We start from the raw sequence: 13,760 nt of genomic DNA, 5'->3' as shown, positions 1-13,760 counted from the left end.
GCGTGTCCCAAAGGCATACAGCAAGGGTGCAGCTGGGATAGGAACCCAGATTTGTCTGAGTCCAAAGAGAGTAAGTTGGTATTTAATGCTCTCCCCGATGCTTTCCCTAAAGATGTATTCATTTCACTCTCCCTTACTCTTCGTTCCTGCAGAAACAACAGGAAAGAGTGAGGGAACAAATGGAAGTGGTGAACATGTCTCTGAGCACATCTGTGGACTCTCTGACAACACCTCGCCTAACTCTTTCAGAACTTGATGATATAATAAAGGTAAGGACGCACGTGACTTGTTCAGGTTTGTATTTCCAGCAGCTTGCAACAGCAGCTCAGGGTCACAGAATAATAATAAATTCAGATCTATCAAGTGAGCAGGCATTATAAAGATCAGATGACTGAATGTTTTAGTTTCTTGCACTGTACAACAGTCACTAGCCACATATGACTACTTAAATTTAAATTGCTTAAAATTAAATAAAATTAAAATTTTAGTTCTTCAGTCACATTAGCCACAGAGCTAGCAGCTACTATATTCAGTGGCACAAGCATGTGCAGAAACAGGCATTGCGCCACTGAATATAGTGGAACTTCTTGCAGAGAGTTCTACTGAAAGTGCTGCTCTTGATCCATCCTACTCGCTCTTTACTCATAAAGTTGTGTTTAATAAATCTGGTTTTCAAAATCAATAAAAATCACATTTTGTAAAAGTAGAAAATTTCCAATAAAATGCAGTGAACTGAACTATCATGAAATAACTCTCAGCTCATTTTTATTACCTTTTGAAAGATATCACTTTCAGGCCATTTGATTGTCATCTCATCCTTTGACTATTTCAACACCGAACTCTCTGTCTTTCTCTCCAACCTGACTCCCATCAGTCTCCTTGGTGACAGCAAAATCCATATGGATGAAGTCACCAACTCTCTGACCTCCAGCTCCTTGAACTTGTCCTCTCCAGCAAGCTTATCCTCCAGTCCACCTCTGTTATCCCACCTGTGGCCATACCCAGGTCTTGTCCTCAGTAACAGTACCTCCTCCCAAACCCTAGTTTCAAGCATCTCCCTCCCAGAGCACATCTCCTATCTCACTTACTTTAGAATGCCCACTCCAGTAATTCTCTGGCCACATGGAGACCTCCCTGCCTTTCTTACCCTACCCCTCTCACGTGCTTTCTTCCCTCCTTAAGCAACTCAAATTACCAACATAATCATTCTTTCAAAATACCCTTAACTACCGTATCTGCCTGTTCGTCTGTTGTGCCTACCTGAGATTACTGACTCATCCCCAGCACCATGGCCATACCAGAGCAGCTGTATGCAACTGGTGGGAACCCACTTCGCATGCTATCAGTTCTGCCTGGTGACTTGGCTTCCTGCTTTCTGAAAAATCAGAGACAAACAGAAAAGAACTCCCTTGATCTTTCCTCCCCAAATCCGCTGGCCTGCCTGCATTTGCACCCACACCTCTGCCTTCCCTCTGTTGTAAGCATTCATTCTCCTGCCCGGCCCCTCCCTGTGTCCCAAACCCCATCCTATCTCACCTTGAAAACAGGTTGCAGGGTTTCACTCAAGTTATACCCTCTTTCTTCTGGATCACCCAGTTTCTCATTCTTTACTGAATCACTACCATCAGCATACAAACATGCTGTACTGTCTCCTATCTTTTAAATATCCAAAAGAAAAAAGCCCTGTAAAAAAATATATATATATATTTTATAAAGCTTGCATCCCCTCTAACTTCTGTCCTACCACTCTGCTCAGCTTCACAGTAAAATGTTTCAACAGTGACTTACCATTGCTGTTTCTACCTCCCAGACTCCCACTGTCCCCTATACTCGGCCATTTCTGAAGTGGGTTCCATCCCCTTCACTGCGACTATTCCTGTCCAGATCACCAGTGACCCACCTGTAGCCAAAACCAGGGTCGCCTGTCTCTCCCAGGCTTTCTCAGTCCTCCCTCCTCTAAACACCAGGTGGTGCCCTTGTCCTGGCTGCTGTGGTACCCGCTCACAGCTTCTCCCCTGGCTGGCGGTTTCTTCCCAGCCCCCTTTGCTTACTTTGCTTCTGCACACCCTCTAAGTGGTCAATATTTTAGGCTCTGCAGGCCACGTGCAACCACTGTCTCATTTTTTTCTGGGTTTTGTTTGTTTTTATTTTTTTTTACAACTGCTTAAATATGTAAGATATATTCTCAGCTCAGGGCTATATAAAAACAGGCTTCGGTTGGGTGCAGTGGCTCACGCCTCTAATCCCAGCACTCTGGGAGGCCAAGGTTGGGGACAGTGCTTGAACCCAGGAATTCAAGACCAGCCTGGGCAACATAGTGAGACCCCCATCTCTACAAAACAAAAAAAAATTTTAATTAGCTAGGCATAGTGATGCATGCCTGCAGTCCCAGCTGCTCAGGAGACTGAGATGGGAGGATCACCTGAGCCCAAGAAGTGGAGGCTGCAGTGAACCATGATGGTGCTTCTGCACTCCAGCCTGGGTGACAAGGTGAAACCCTGTCTCAAAAAAATAAAAAGAAAAAGAAAAGAAAAAAAAGATTTGAGCTGCACTTGACACTGGGCCATGTTGATCTCTGCTCTGGATAATGAATGGCTCTGTGCTTGGTCCTAGGCCTTCTTTTCTACCTATACTCTCTCCCTTGCTGATTTCATTGGCCCCCTTGGCTTTAAAGAACAATTACACACCGATGATTACACAATTATACCTCCAGCTATGACACCCCATGGAGTTCCAAACTCCCATATCCAAGTGCTTACTTGACATTTTCAAGTCAGAACTCAGTATGATTGTAATAAAGTCACAATCTCGTCTACCATATATTAATAATAGACATGTCAAACTTGACATGTCTTAAATAAAACCCACTCCTTCCCCAGTCTTCCCCATCTCAATAAATGGCACAACCCAATTGCTCAGATCAAAGTCACTACTGCTTCCTCCTTTCTCCTTATCTCTAAAATGAATCTTGATTTCTTTCTTTCTTTTTCTTTTCTTTTCCTTTTTTTTTTTTTTTTTTTTGTGATGTGGCTTTATCCTTGTTGCCCAGTCTAGAGTGCAATGGAGTGATCTTGGCTCACTGCAACCTCTGCCTCCTAAGTTCAAGCAATTTTCTTGCCTCAGCTTCTCAAGTAGCTGGGATTACACGTGTCCACCACCATGCCCAGCTAATTTTTTGTATTTTTAATAGAGATGGGTTTTCACTATGTTGGCCAGGCTGGTCTCGAACTCCTGACCTCAGATGATCCACCTGCCTTGGCCTCCCAGAGTGCTGGGATTACAGGCGTGAGCCACCACACCAGGCCTTGAATCTTGGTTTCTGACCACTTTCCTTGTCTCTACTGCTGCTCTTTGGTCCAAGTTACTTCATCTGCAGTTTAAATTGCCACCAGAGCCTCCTAGCTGATCCAGTTGTCTCCACTCTTGTCCTTCAAGACAACCTCTCTATGCAGCAGCAGAACAATCCCTTAAAAACATAACCAACATTATTTCTACTATATACACTCCCCAGTGGCACTTAAAGTAAGAAACAAGCTCATTTTGTCCTGGCACATGAGACCCTACATGACCCAGCTCAGACCCACTTCTCTGACCACTTACCCAACTGTCTTCTCACTCACTGCACTCCAGCCCAACAAACTCCTATTTTTCAAACATACCATACTTATTTCCTGCCTCGGGATCTCTGCACCTGCTGTCCTCAGATCTTCAAATGGCTAGTGTCCTTATGACCCTTCCATCCAAATGAACCCCTTACCCCACTCACTCCTCATCCCACCCCACCCATCATATGTTATTCAAAATGTCTTTTACTCCCTGAAATTAGCTTTTTTGCTTATTTGATCACTTGTTTATTATCTGTATCTCTCTCACTAAACTGTAAATTCCTTGAAAGTGGAGACTGCGTTCAAAAGTATTCTACCTCCTAAAAGAGTGCCTGGTCCATAATGGGCACACGGGGAATATTTGTTGATTGAATGAATGAGTAAAAGTGGTAGGTCCGTTGTCTATTTTCCACTTATACAATTAAAAAACTTTTTTTTCGAAGTATTGTTCCCCAGATGACCAATCAAAATGGCTAGAGGTTTAATACTGCCTCCACAAAAGTAAACCTTTTGTACTATGAAACATTTGTGCTACATTCTGGGATTACAAAAATAAGTTAAACTCAGTTCCTGCCTCCTAGGATTGTATGATATGATGAGTTAAATAATCACTTAAAATTATTACAATCATGTGACACATGAATGAATAATAAAAACACATGGCAACACTTAACTCATCCTGAGGAGGTTAGGAATGGCCTCAAAAAGGAAGTGATATTTGAGCTGAATTTGAAAGGAGTAGAGCTTTCCAGGTAGATTAGACAGAAAATAAAAGAAAATTATTCCAGAAAGGGAAAATATGTGCAAAGGTAAGAGACCAGAAAAAATTATGGAGCATTAAAATAACAATCAGTTGGTCAAGATTAGACCATGGGATATAGTGGGTTGGGGGTCGTGAGAATTGATGAAAGTGGTGAGAGAAGAGTGGTCATTTGATGATGTCATGCTTAGAAATTGGACTCATTCCTGCAAAGCAACTGGCTGATTCTGACAAGGGACAGGTCAGATTTTCTTAATAGGAAGAGTACCTTTCCTGCAAGATGGTAGAGAATGGATTAGAATACTCAAAGACTGCACTCAGGGAAGGAAGTGAGATCACTCAGGGGAGAGGAAAGGGCTGGGATTCAAACGCCAACTTTCACGGTCTCTTTCCTGGTCAGGGAAAGAGGAGACCCAGGAGATAGCACAGTCACAGAAGCTAGGAAAAGAGTTTTAAGCGAAAACAGTGACCAATACTGTAGCGAACCACAGATAGATCCAGTAAATAAGGATGGGAAAATGTCAAGTGGATCTGACAATTTGGGGCCAGGTGTTGGTGCTCTTGGCAAGAACCATTTCTGTAAAGTGCACTGTGTCAAAGCAAGAGAAAAAGCTAGAAGGGAGCCTAAAGTGAAAGAATAAGGTTTTTTGTTTGTTTGTGTGTTTGTTTGTTTTTTGATGGGAGATACTTGAGCATGTTTATAGCTGAGAAGAGTCTAGTAGCTAGGAAGTAAGAATGATAATGGGGTTACCAAGACAATGGGACAGCATGGTTTATACAGAAAATGAACACTTTTCCTCTTAAAATTGGAGAGAAATTTATGTGTAGGTGTAGCTATAAATACATCTATATGTTTGTGGGGAAGGGCTGGGGGCCAGTTGCAAAAAGTTGGGGAAATACCTGTTCATTGGTTTTGGAGTCTCTGAGGGAGTTACCAATAAATAGAGCCCCTTTCCAGAACCCAAGTTCTAAACAGGTTGAAACATAAATAAAATAGTAAATACAGAGACCAAGGATGTTGCCTTATTTCTGAAGCTACTAAGCAGCAGGCATGGCTTTAGGTCTCTTAGCCAAGTGGGGTAGCTGACATTCAGTCCCAGTATTAGGCAGCTGTGCCTACCCAGACAGGCAACACTGTGAGGTTTAGATGGGGGTTCTGCTCAAAATAGCTTTCACATGGAGGAACACAGGAAAACTCAGGCTTTCTGCTGGCAGCTTGCTCCCAGGACAAAGAAGGGTGGAGTTGAGCAGAGCCTATAGAGTTATTCTTCCCAAATTTACCCATCAAATCAACCACTCCCCTCTCACAGGAGTAGAGTGAGGAAAAGGGCAGAGAGGTCTGGAGTTTCACTCACTGGGCTCCCTGCACATAGAGGAGACATCAGAAGTGTGGAAGAAGTGTCCCCCACTAACAGTTTATGGCCTCCAAAGAAAGAAGAAAATAAAGTGATCTGTTTAGAATCAGATGGGGGTGGGTGAAGGAAGTGGTGGCTTAGGAAGAATGACAATGTTTAGAATCACTCTTTGGGTGACTAGGAGAACAAATCTCTTTGCAGCACTGAGGGGCCAGCCAAGGCTGAAAGTCATGGGTTTGCAGGAATATCTGTCTACACAGTTTCACGATCTTTAAGCAAAATCGTAGGTCTGTGGTTGGATTAAAAACCAAGAGACGGGAGGCTGAGGCAGGAGAATGGCGTAAACCCGGGAGGCGGAGCTTACAGTGAGCTGAGATCCGGCCACTGCACTCCAGCCTGGGAGACACAGCGAGACTCCGTCTCAAAAAAAAAAAAAAACAAACAAACAAACAAAAAAAAAACCAAGAGAGCCTGGGTGACAAGGTGAGTTTCAGGAAGTAGTCAACCACCTGAAAGGTAGCTGAAAGGTCAAATGAGAACTGAATGATGTCCATTAGATTCAGTAACTTAGATGTCATTAAGTTAACTTCTCTTTTGGTGGAGTAATGGAGTAGAAATCAGACAGGAATAGGTCAAAATGGGGAATATAAAGTGAGAGAAAATAGCATCAACATATATAAACAACTTCCATTTTTTGAAACACTTTGCTATGAAGAGAGGAGAAAAGTATTGTAGTAACATTAGGGACATGTGTGGATACTTGAAGGTTTTAGTTTAGTTTCATTTTTAGGTCTCAAATGGCAGAGATTTCTGGGTTGTGAATGCTAGGGAAGCAATCAATACAGAAGAAAGAGCTGGCGATGCAGGATAAATAGATATCTACTTAGAGTATTTTAGACTTATGTGTTCCTGCACTGAAATTTACTGACTTTCATAATAAGAAAGAATAGAGATTATCTTTTGGTGCCTAGGAAAAATGTTTTAAGTTCTTCTAAATTCAATTTATTTATTAAAATTTTTTTCTTTAGAATGCATCAGGGATTTATGCAGAAATAGATGGAGCCAAAAATGAACTACAAGTAAAACTATCTAACCTAAGTAACCTCAGCCATGATTTAGTCCAAGAAGCTATTGACCATGCACAGGAACTTCAACAAGAAGCTAATGAACTGAGCAGGTAATATCCTGGTTTCAGAAATGTAAATATCTATCATGGGGTGAATAAAATATTACTATTCAATTCCATATGCCAGAGCTACTGGAATACAGTTTTACCAGGTTGGTTAAGGTTGGATATGCTTCTGTGTTGATATGTTGGTTGGTTGGTTGGTTGGTTGGTTGGTTGGTCCATCTGCGAGTCCATCATTGTTCATTGCAATTGTTTGGGGGAGCTGGTCTTTTTTGTTTTAAAAAATCTGTCATATTAAAGGCCTGTGTTCCGGGAGGAGGAGGGTGTCTGTTCCACAATTACTGGTAGGATGACCAAAGACATTTTGGTTAGGCCCATAAATGCTGTATAAAACACTATCAAATAAATCAGATCCCTTTAGAAGGTCTAATTCTAACATCACCTATTTATTTCATAGACAGCATTATCTTTCCACACCCAAGTGTCTTAAGTAAAGCTGGTCGGGAATTGGCAATATAACTGACTTCTGATAAATACTCCACAGCGCCCAGCAGGAACTATTTGATTTAAACACCTGTTAAGAGAAAATCAATTGGCAATTTTCCTCCCAGCACCTAGAAGAGAGTCACACACCACTTGGACACTCAATTAATGTTAACTGAAAAGTACTGAAAGATCAGAATTGAATTCATGACCCTGAAATAATAGGTAAATAATGAGATCATTATAGAGAAAGACTAGAAAAAAAGGACCAGTAAAGGTCATGAATAAAATAAGAAGCAAGATTAACTTCTGTTCAAACTATAAATCACCTTCTTATTCTTGATTGCCAAAATGTTCAAACACTCTTCCAAATCTCCTATGAAGAGAGAAAAAAAGAAAGAGAGAGGTAATATAAAATCTTGGTGTGTCAGTGGGTGAGACAGTGCTATATCCCGCTCGGTATCATGGCCCTAGAAAATAAGCTTTTGACGAAGGCAATAAAATAGAGCTTAGAAAAAACACTATTTTGATAATATACTATATTAGCAGAATGTTGTTTTTGAGATCCATCTTATGGCTCTCTTCAGTATTCTTTTGTCATTTTGTAGCTACATCCCATTCATTGGGATTCCAAAATACAACTTCTATGTATAATGCCACTCTGCAACAAACAGCGTTCCAGCATGATTCTAAGACAGTTACTACATGCTTTACATGAAACGTGATCCAAAATATCAATCACCCTCAAGTCCTTTTGTATTTAGAATATTTCTGACTATATATTCATGAAAGTATTTCAACTTAGAGACATCTTCATTCAAAATATAAATATCCTTCCACATCTGTCTGGTGTACACAGTGATTTACGTGCTGTGCTCGAACAAAGATAAACAGAATTCATTAAGAAGCTTCCATTTCAATAGCACATGTTTAATTTGAATATTGAGGTAGTACTTGTTCTGTGCCTAGTAATAAAAGCAAAGTAATAAAGGCTTTGTTTCATGCTCTTTGGTATATCTTACCACTCTTGCCAGCAACATTTGAAAATATTAATAAATATTTGTAACATTTTGTTTCTTTTGTCCCTTTTTTTTAAAAAATGTTTTCTTGTCTGCCTTCCCCAGATTTTGCTCTCTGAGCCATTTTCTCAGAAGGGGTTGTGGGGAGGAACAGGTATTGAGTATTTAGATTAGACTCGCCTCTGTGGAGCAGAGCCCCATGACTTCTATAGGCCCTAGGCACTTTTGCCTTGGTGGGTTCCTTTCTCCAGAAAAACATTAAAACCTTTATTTCATGTCTGCATTGGTATAAAGATTAATACCATTATTATTGTTATCCTCATTTTTCTCTTCTGATTTAAAAAATTAAAATGAAACCGCTGTGCCTAATGAATGAATCAGCCTTTCTGTAGAGGAGGTAGAATGATGATAGACTTGGTTAACAGAGAGGAAAGTAGCCAAAGAAATATAGAGAAAGTCGCTCTGAGGGAGCACACAGGGACTGGAACTGGATGTGGGAGATTGAGGAACAATTACCGAGCTCAACAGGTCAGGCCGTTTGAAGACAGGAGCCAGTGTGGGATCTGCAATGTCACATACTGGGGTCACAGAGGACCTTCTGGAGGTTACCGACAAATGAGGTGATGATACTAATCATCAATGTTTGGGACTGAGAAAAAAAAATAAGGAATTGGCGGATTTAAGACTGAGTAAAATTAAGACAAAGGATTTAGATGAACTGTGAAAGCGGAGATTAGAGTTTATATTACAGAGGCAGTAGAAGTATTTGTCAATAAAATAAATTACGTGGGTACACGTAGAGTTTTAAAATCCCAATTCAGGAAACAGTGTAGGTATAATAATAAACCCTGATGATTACCAGATGCCATGCATTTCCATATTTTTTTCCTGTTATATCTCACATTATTAGCCTCTGTGTGCAAATGTGCAAGCACCCTGTGTGATGAGTACTCAGTAAATATTGGATGAACCTTACACAGGCCAGAGAAGGGCAAAGGCAGAGACTATGGTGTGAAAGGGCAGGGGTGAGGGTGGGCTTAGGCGGGGCTGTGTGCTGAGGAAGGGCTGGGGCTGTCTCACTCCTGAGGCCCAGGATGCAACCAGGCCTCAGGAGTGAGACAAACCTTGACAATATGTGCCCTGGCCAAGCTCTGCATACTCTCCTAGAGCCTCGGCTTCCTCTGGGGAAAGGAAATAACAATGCCGACTTGATAAGCACTAGGTAGTCGGCATCATGGCTTCATTCCTCTGCCTGACCTCCATCACATAAACAAACTCCTGCTAGAAGAGGTGCAGAGGCTGTTTTTAAATCATCATTCCCTTTTCCTGCTGCTACTGCCAGACAGGCAGCCGTCATAGAACCAAAATGGGGTTCAGCAAAGACAGAGGAATGCAGAGGAGGTGTGACCCTCAAGAAAACCTTGCCACGCTAGGTGACTTTGAATAACAGGAAGGAAGCATTTGTGATCCTAGAAGTATTTAAAAAGCAAACATTAAATATGGCCCCAAGAAGGTAAGAAGGAGAAATAATAATGTTTGTTTACTAACAGGAAGTTACACAGTTCAGATATGAACGGGCTGGTACAGAAGGCTTTGGATGCGTCAAATGTCTATGAAAATATCGTTAATTATGTTAGTGAAGCCAATGAAACAGCAGAATTTGCTTTGAACACCACTGACCGAATTTATGATGTGAGTACTCCCTTGAAGTTCTTTATACCTTGCCCTTCCCACTGGCTTTTCTGTTTTCTGATGTCGTCTCTTGAACTTCCAGTGTGAAATCCAAATGGCAGAAAGAGTAGAAAGGTCAGGGGAACTAAGGAAAGACCATTTCATGAATGCCGTGAAGGTTTCAGTCTGCAAGTTCTTCAAGATGTGCTGTAATCCAGTCAGCAAATGCTAGTTCCTTTGACAGCTTGTTTTTTTAGCCAAAGTCCCTGAAAAAAAAAAAAAATGTATTTAAAATTGTTCTTGCCGATAGAGAAGATACTTTACGCATTCATTTAGATTTTTTTCAACTCAAAATTATTTACTGCATGGCTTCTATGTGGCAAGCACTTTGGTGGGGTCTTGGCCAGGGCTTTGTTCTAGGTTCACTGAATCTTTCCCAAAAAAAACATTACCTTGAAAATGCCAAACACATTACTTTCTCATGGTCACAGAGTTGACCTTAATTTTGAGCTGTGAAAATGAAGCTGAATGAATTTTGCTTGGCGTTTAGCAGATAAACTGTGTCATTTAAATCCTACAACTATGAATAGTTCATTTCTTCTGCTGTCATTTTTACTCTCTCCTCCCAATTCCTTTGTAGGCGGTGAGTGGGATTGATACTCAAATCATTTACCATAAAGACGAAAGTGAGAACCTCCTCAGTCAAGCCAGAGAACTGCAAGCAAAGGCAGAGTCTAGTAAATATCTTCACTTTCCTATCTCCCTTCTAATATATAGCTGCTTCCCTCCTTTCATACATGTATACAGAGATTTCCAAATCTAGGATTAAAGAATGATAAAAACTAAATAACATATCAATAGTTCCTGCTCGGAGTCAAGTTACGAAAGAGCAAAGATTTGATACTTTAAATTGTGATTTAAAAAAAAAAGGCCGGGCGCGGTGGCTCACGCCTGTAATCCCAGCACTTTGGGAGGCCGACGCGGGCGGATCACAAGGTCAGGAGATCGAGACCATCCTGGCTAACACGGTGAAACCCCGTCTCTACTAAAAATACAAAAAATTAGCCGGGCGCGGTGGCGGGCGCCTGTAGTCCCAGCTACTCAGGAGGCTGAGGCAGGAGAATGGCGTGAACCTGGGAGGCGGAGCTTGCAGTGAGCCAAAATTGCGCCGCTGCACTCCAGCCTGGGGCACAGAGCGAGACTCCGTCTCAAAAAAAAAAAAAAAAAAAAAAAAAAAATGCCACTTAGTAAACTACATAGAAACATATAGCTATCTCACATACTATGGCTTTGCCTGCTAATCAAACAGGCTGATTAATAGAAACTTACCATAAATATCCATTTTTAGGGGGAAATGTCATAAAATACACTTAACACTAAAACTATATTGCACAAAATTTCCTCTTTCTTGAACAATTCCAAAGGCCTTTTAAAATGTTTCCCATGAAGGAATGGGTCATCACTGTGAGTCAATTAGGATGACAGGGTACCACAAAGCCATCTGGTTATTTGCATTTTTTTTTTTTTTTTTTTTTTTTTTTTTGTAGTTTGTATTCTACATAGGTTACTGCATTTAGAACAGACCTAACAACCATGTGGTAAGAAGGATTTCCAAAGGCCAATGTTTGCATCTGCTAAAGTGCTCACATCCAACGGTGAGGGAAGGAAGGAAAAATAAAAGCAAAATCGCATTAGACAATTTTGAATCTTGTGAGTTACTCTTAAAAACAATTGAATGGACTAAGAAATTCACTAAACATTATTCGTCTCAGAGATGATGAACTAATTCCTAAGGACTTTTGAACATTGACTAATGAGGTTAGAAATTCATCATCTAGCGAACTTCTAACTACCACCTAAAAACAAAGGCCAGGTTTGAAACTATAAATCTCACCCAATTTTGTTAAAGTAATTAATCTCATTTAACCATGCATTTTCTTTCTCTTTTGCAAAGAGCCATTACATAGAGAAGATAAATGCATGTTGCTTTTCATGCACAGATACTTAACTATTTATTTCCCATAAAACAACTGTTATTTTATTTTTCTGGGCAAACAAAGGCAATAAAATGTGCCATTGTTTCTCTAGTCTAATTATTATATGTCTAATTAATTTATTATATAAGTCTATCCTGAACATACTCTACGGAAAATAATTAGAATATCAGTAGTGAAGAATTAGAATATTAACAGTAAAATATTTCTAAATAAATGTTGCTATATCTATGTATTGCTTTTGTTTCTTGTGTTGTGAAGACCAGAATGTGTCAGTCTTCATGACACAGCGACTTAAATATTTTATTCTTTTTGATAACTTGTAATATATTCTCTCAGTCTTGTCATTATTGAGTTATTGAATTTCATAAAAGCAACTTTTCTATTTTAAATTTAACCATTAATTGACCCCTACCCACATCCATTCAAAGTTCCATATTTTCTGTCTGATAAATCTCTCTGCATTAGCCTGTTTGAATATTTTACAGACCTGTTCACCTATTTCATGATCTTGTTTGGCCAAATCCCTTCATGTATTTATTTGCAAAAGGAACAACAATAGGGACTTAGTACTGTGTGGCTTCGAACTTTACAGGGCTGTCTTCCCTTGATAATACGCACATTTGTGATGTACATTCAGGTTTCCAAATTAAACCATAGTCATCTACTAAATTGTGTTATAATTTTAGATTACCTTTTCTTCATTCCAAATTCCCTTCAATGATCAGTAATCTTTACTTCCCAACTTTCTCTTTCATTATATATACCAAATATTTGATAATCAATATAATCTCAGGAAGCTGCTATTTAAATGAATCTTCTACTTAACTCATTTGCAAAATGAAAAATATTTATGCAAGTCAGTAAATTCCAAATAGAACACATTTCTTATGAAACATTTCTTCTTATAAACATCAAGCCCAAAATAGATTTTCTTCCTCATCTTTTTATCAAGAGCTCCAAATATAGAGTTAAATATATTCTTTCTCAGTATATCAGGCAGGATTTTTCTTTTTGTTTTTGCAGTCATGAGACCCAAAAATAAGAGCTAAAACATTGCTTGTATTATAATGTTTGGAAATTGAAATTAGAAAGAGGAAGGAGGCAGGGTGCAATGCAAATTCTCCACATTACCCAGAAAAAATACAAGAAGTGCTTGTATTTTGTTAACTGTACTTCATGACACCACCACCCCTTATACACATATTTGCGGGGGGGAAGATAACAATAAACCAATTTGAGTTTAATTTGATGTCCAATTTGAGTTTATTTTAGGATTTCAAGAATAATTTAACATTTAAAACATCAATTGTAATTTGTCACATTTATAGGATATAGGATAAATTCATATGGTCATCTCACTACATGCAGAAAAATTATTTAACAAACTTGATACCCATTTTTTACTTTTAAAAAAGACTCTCAGTAACCTAAGAATAGAAGGAAGCTTCCATAATCTGAAAAATAAAGTAATATTCAGCAAATATATTAAAATGGAAATATTGAATGCTTTTCCACTAATATTAGAAACCATACAAGGACATGCTACATTACCAATTCAATGTGTAAAAGTCCGGTTTAATTTTATATACAACAAAGGGAAATTAACTTTTTAAAATAACAGTGTTTATAATAGCATCAAATACGTAGGAATAAATCTGATAAAAGAGGCTAAGGTTGCTACACATAAAGATCTAAATAAATGAAGATCTAAACAAGAATTTATATAAAAATGATAAATAAA

The 13,760-nt window shown here is 39.3% G+C and overlaps 1 protein-coding gene across 5 annotated transcripts in view; it reads left to right on the top strand.

The window, feature by feature from the left end:
- Positions 1-13,760, top strand: part of LAMA4 (laminin subunit alpha 4) — a 144,638-nt gene that overhangs the window by 85,125 nt on the left and 45,753 nt on the right. For all 5 annotated transcript variants that reach the window (XM_073022423.1, XM_038000999.2, XM_038000998.2 and 2 more), the window contains 4 exons: positions 153-269; positions 6,749-6,897; positions 9,902-10,043; positions 10,663-10,759. In XM_073022423.1, the coding sequence (XP_072878524.1) occupies positions 153-269; positions 6,749-6,897; positions 9,902-10,043; positions 10,663-10,759 (505 nt within the window). The remainder of the gene's footprint in view (positions 1-152; positions 270-6,748; positions 6,898-9,901; positions 10,044-10,662; positions 10,760-13,760) is intronic.

This window comes from Chlorocebus sabaeus, chromosome 13 (assembly GCF_047675955.1).
Source record: "Chlorocebus sabaeus isolate Y175 chromosome 13, mChlSab1.0.hap1, whole genome shotgun sequence".
Lineage (NCBI taxonomy): Eukaryota > Metazoa > Chordata > Mammalia > Primates > Cercopithecidae > Chlorocebus > Chlorocebus sabaeus.
The sequence above is the reverse complement of the archived record's forward strand: the minus strand, read 5'-3'. Positions and strand labels throughout refer to the sequence as shown.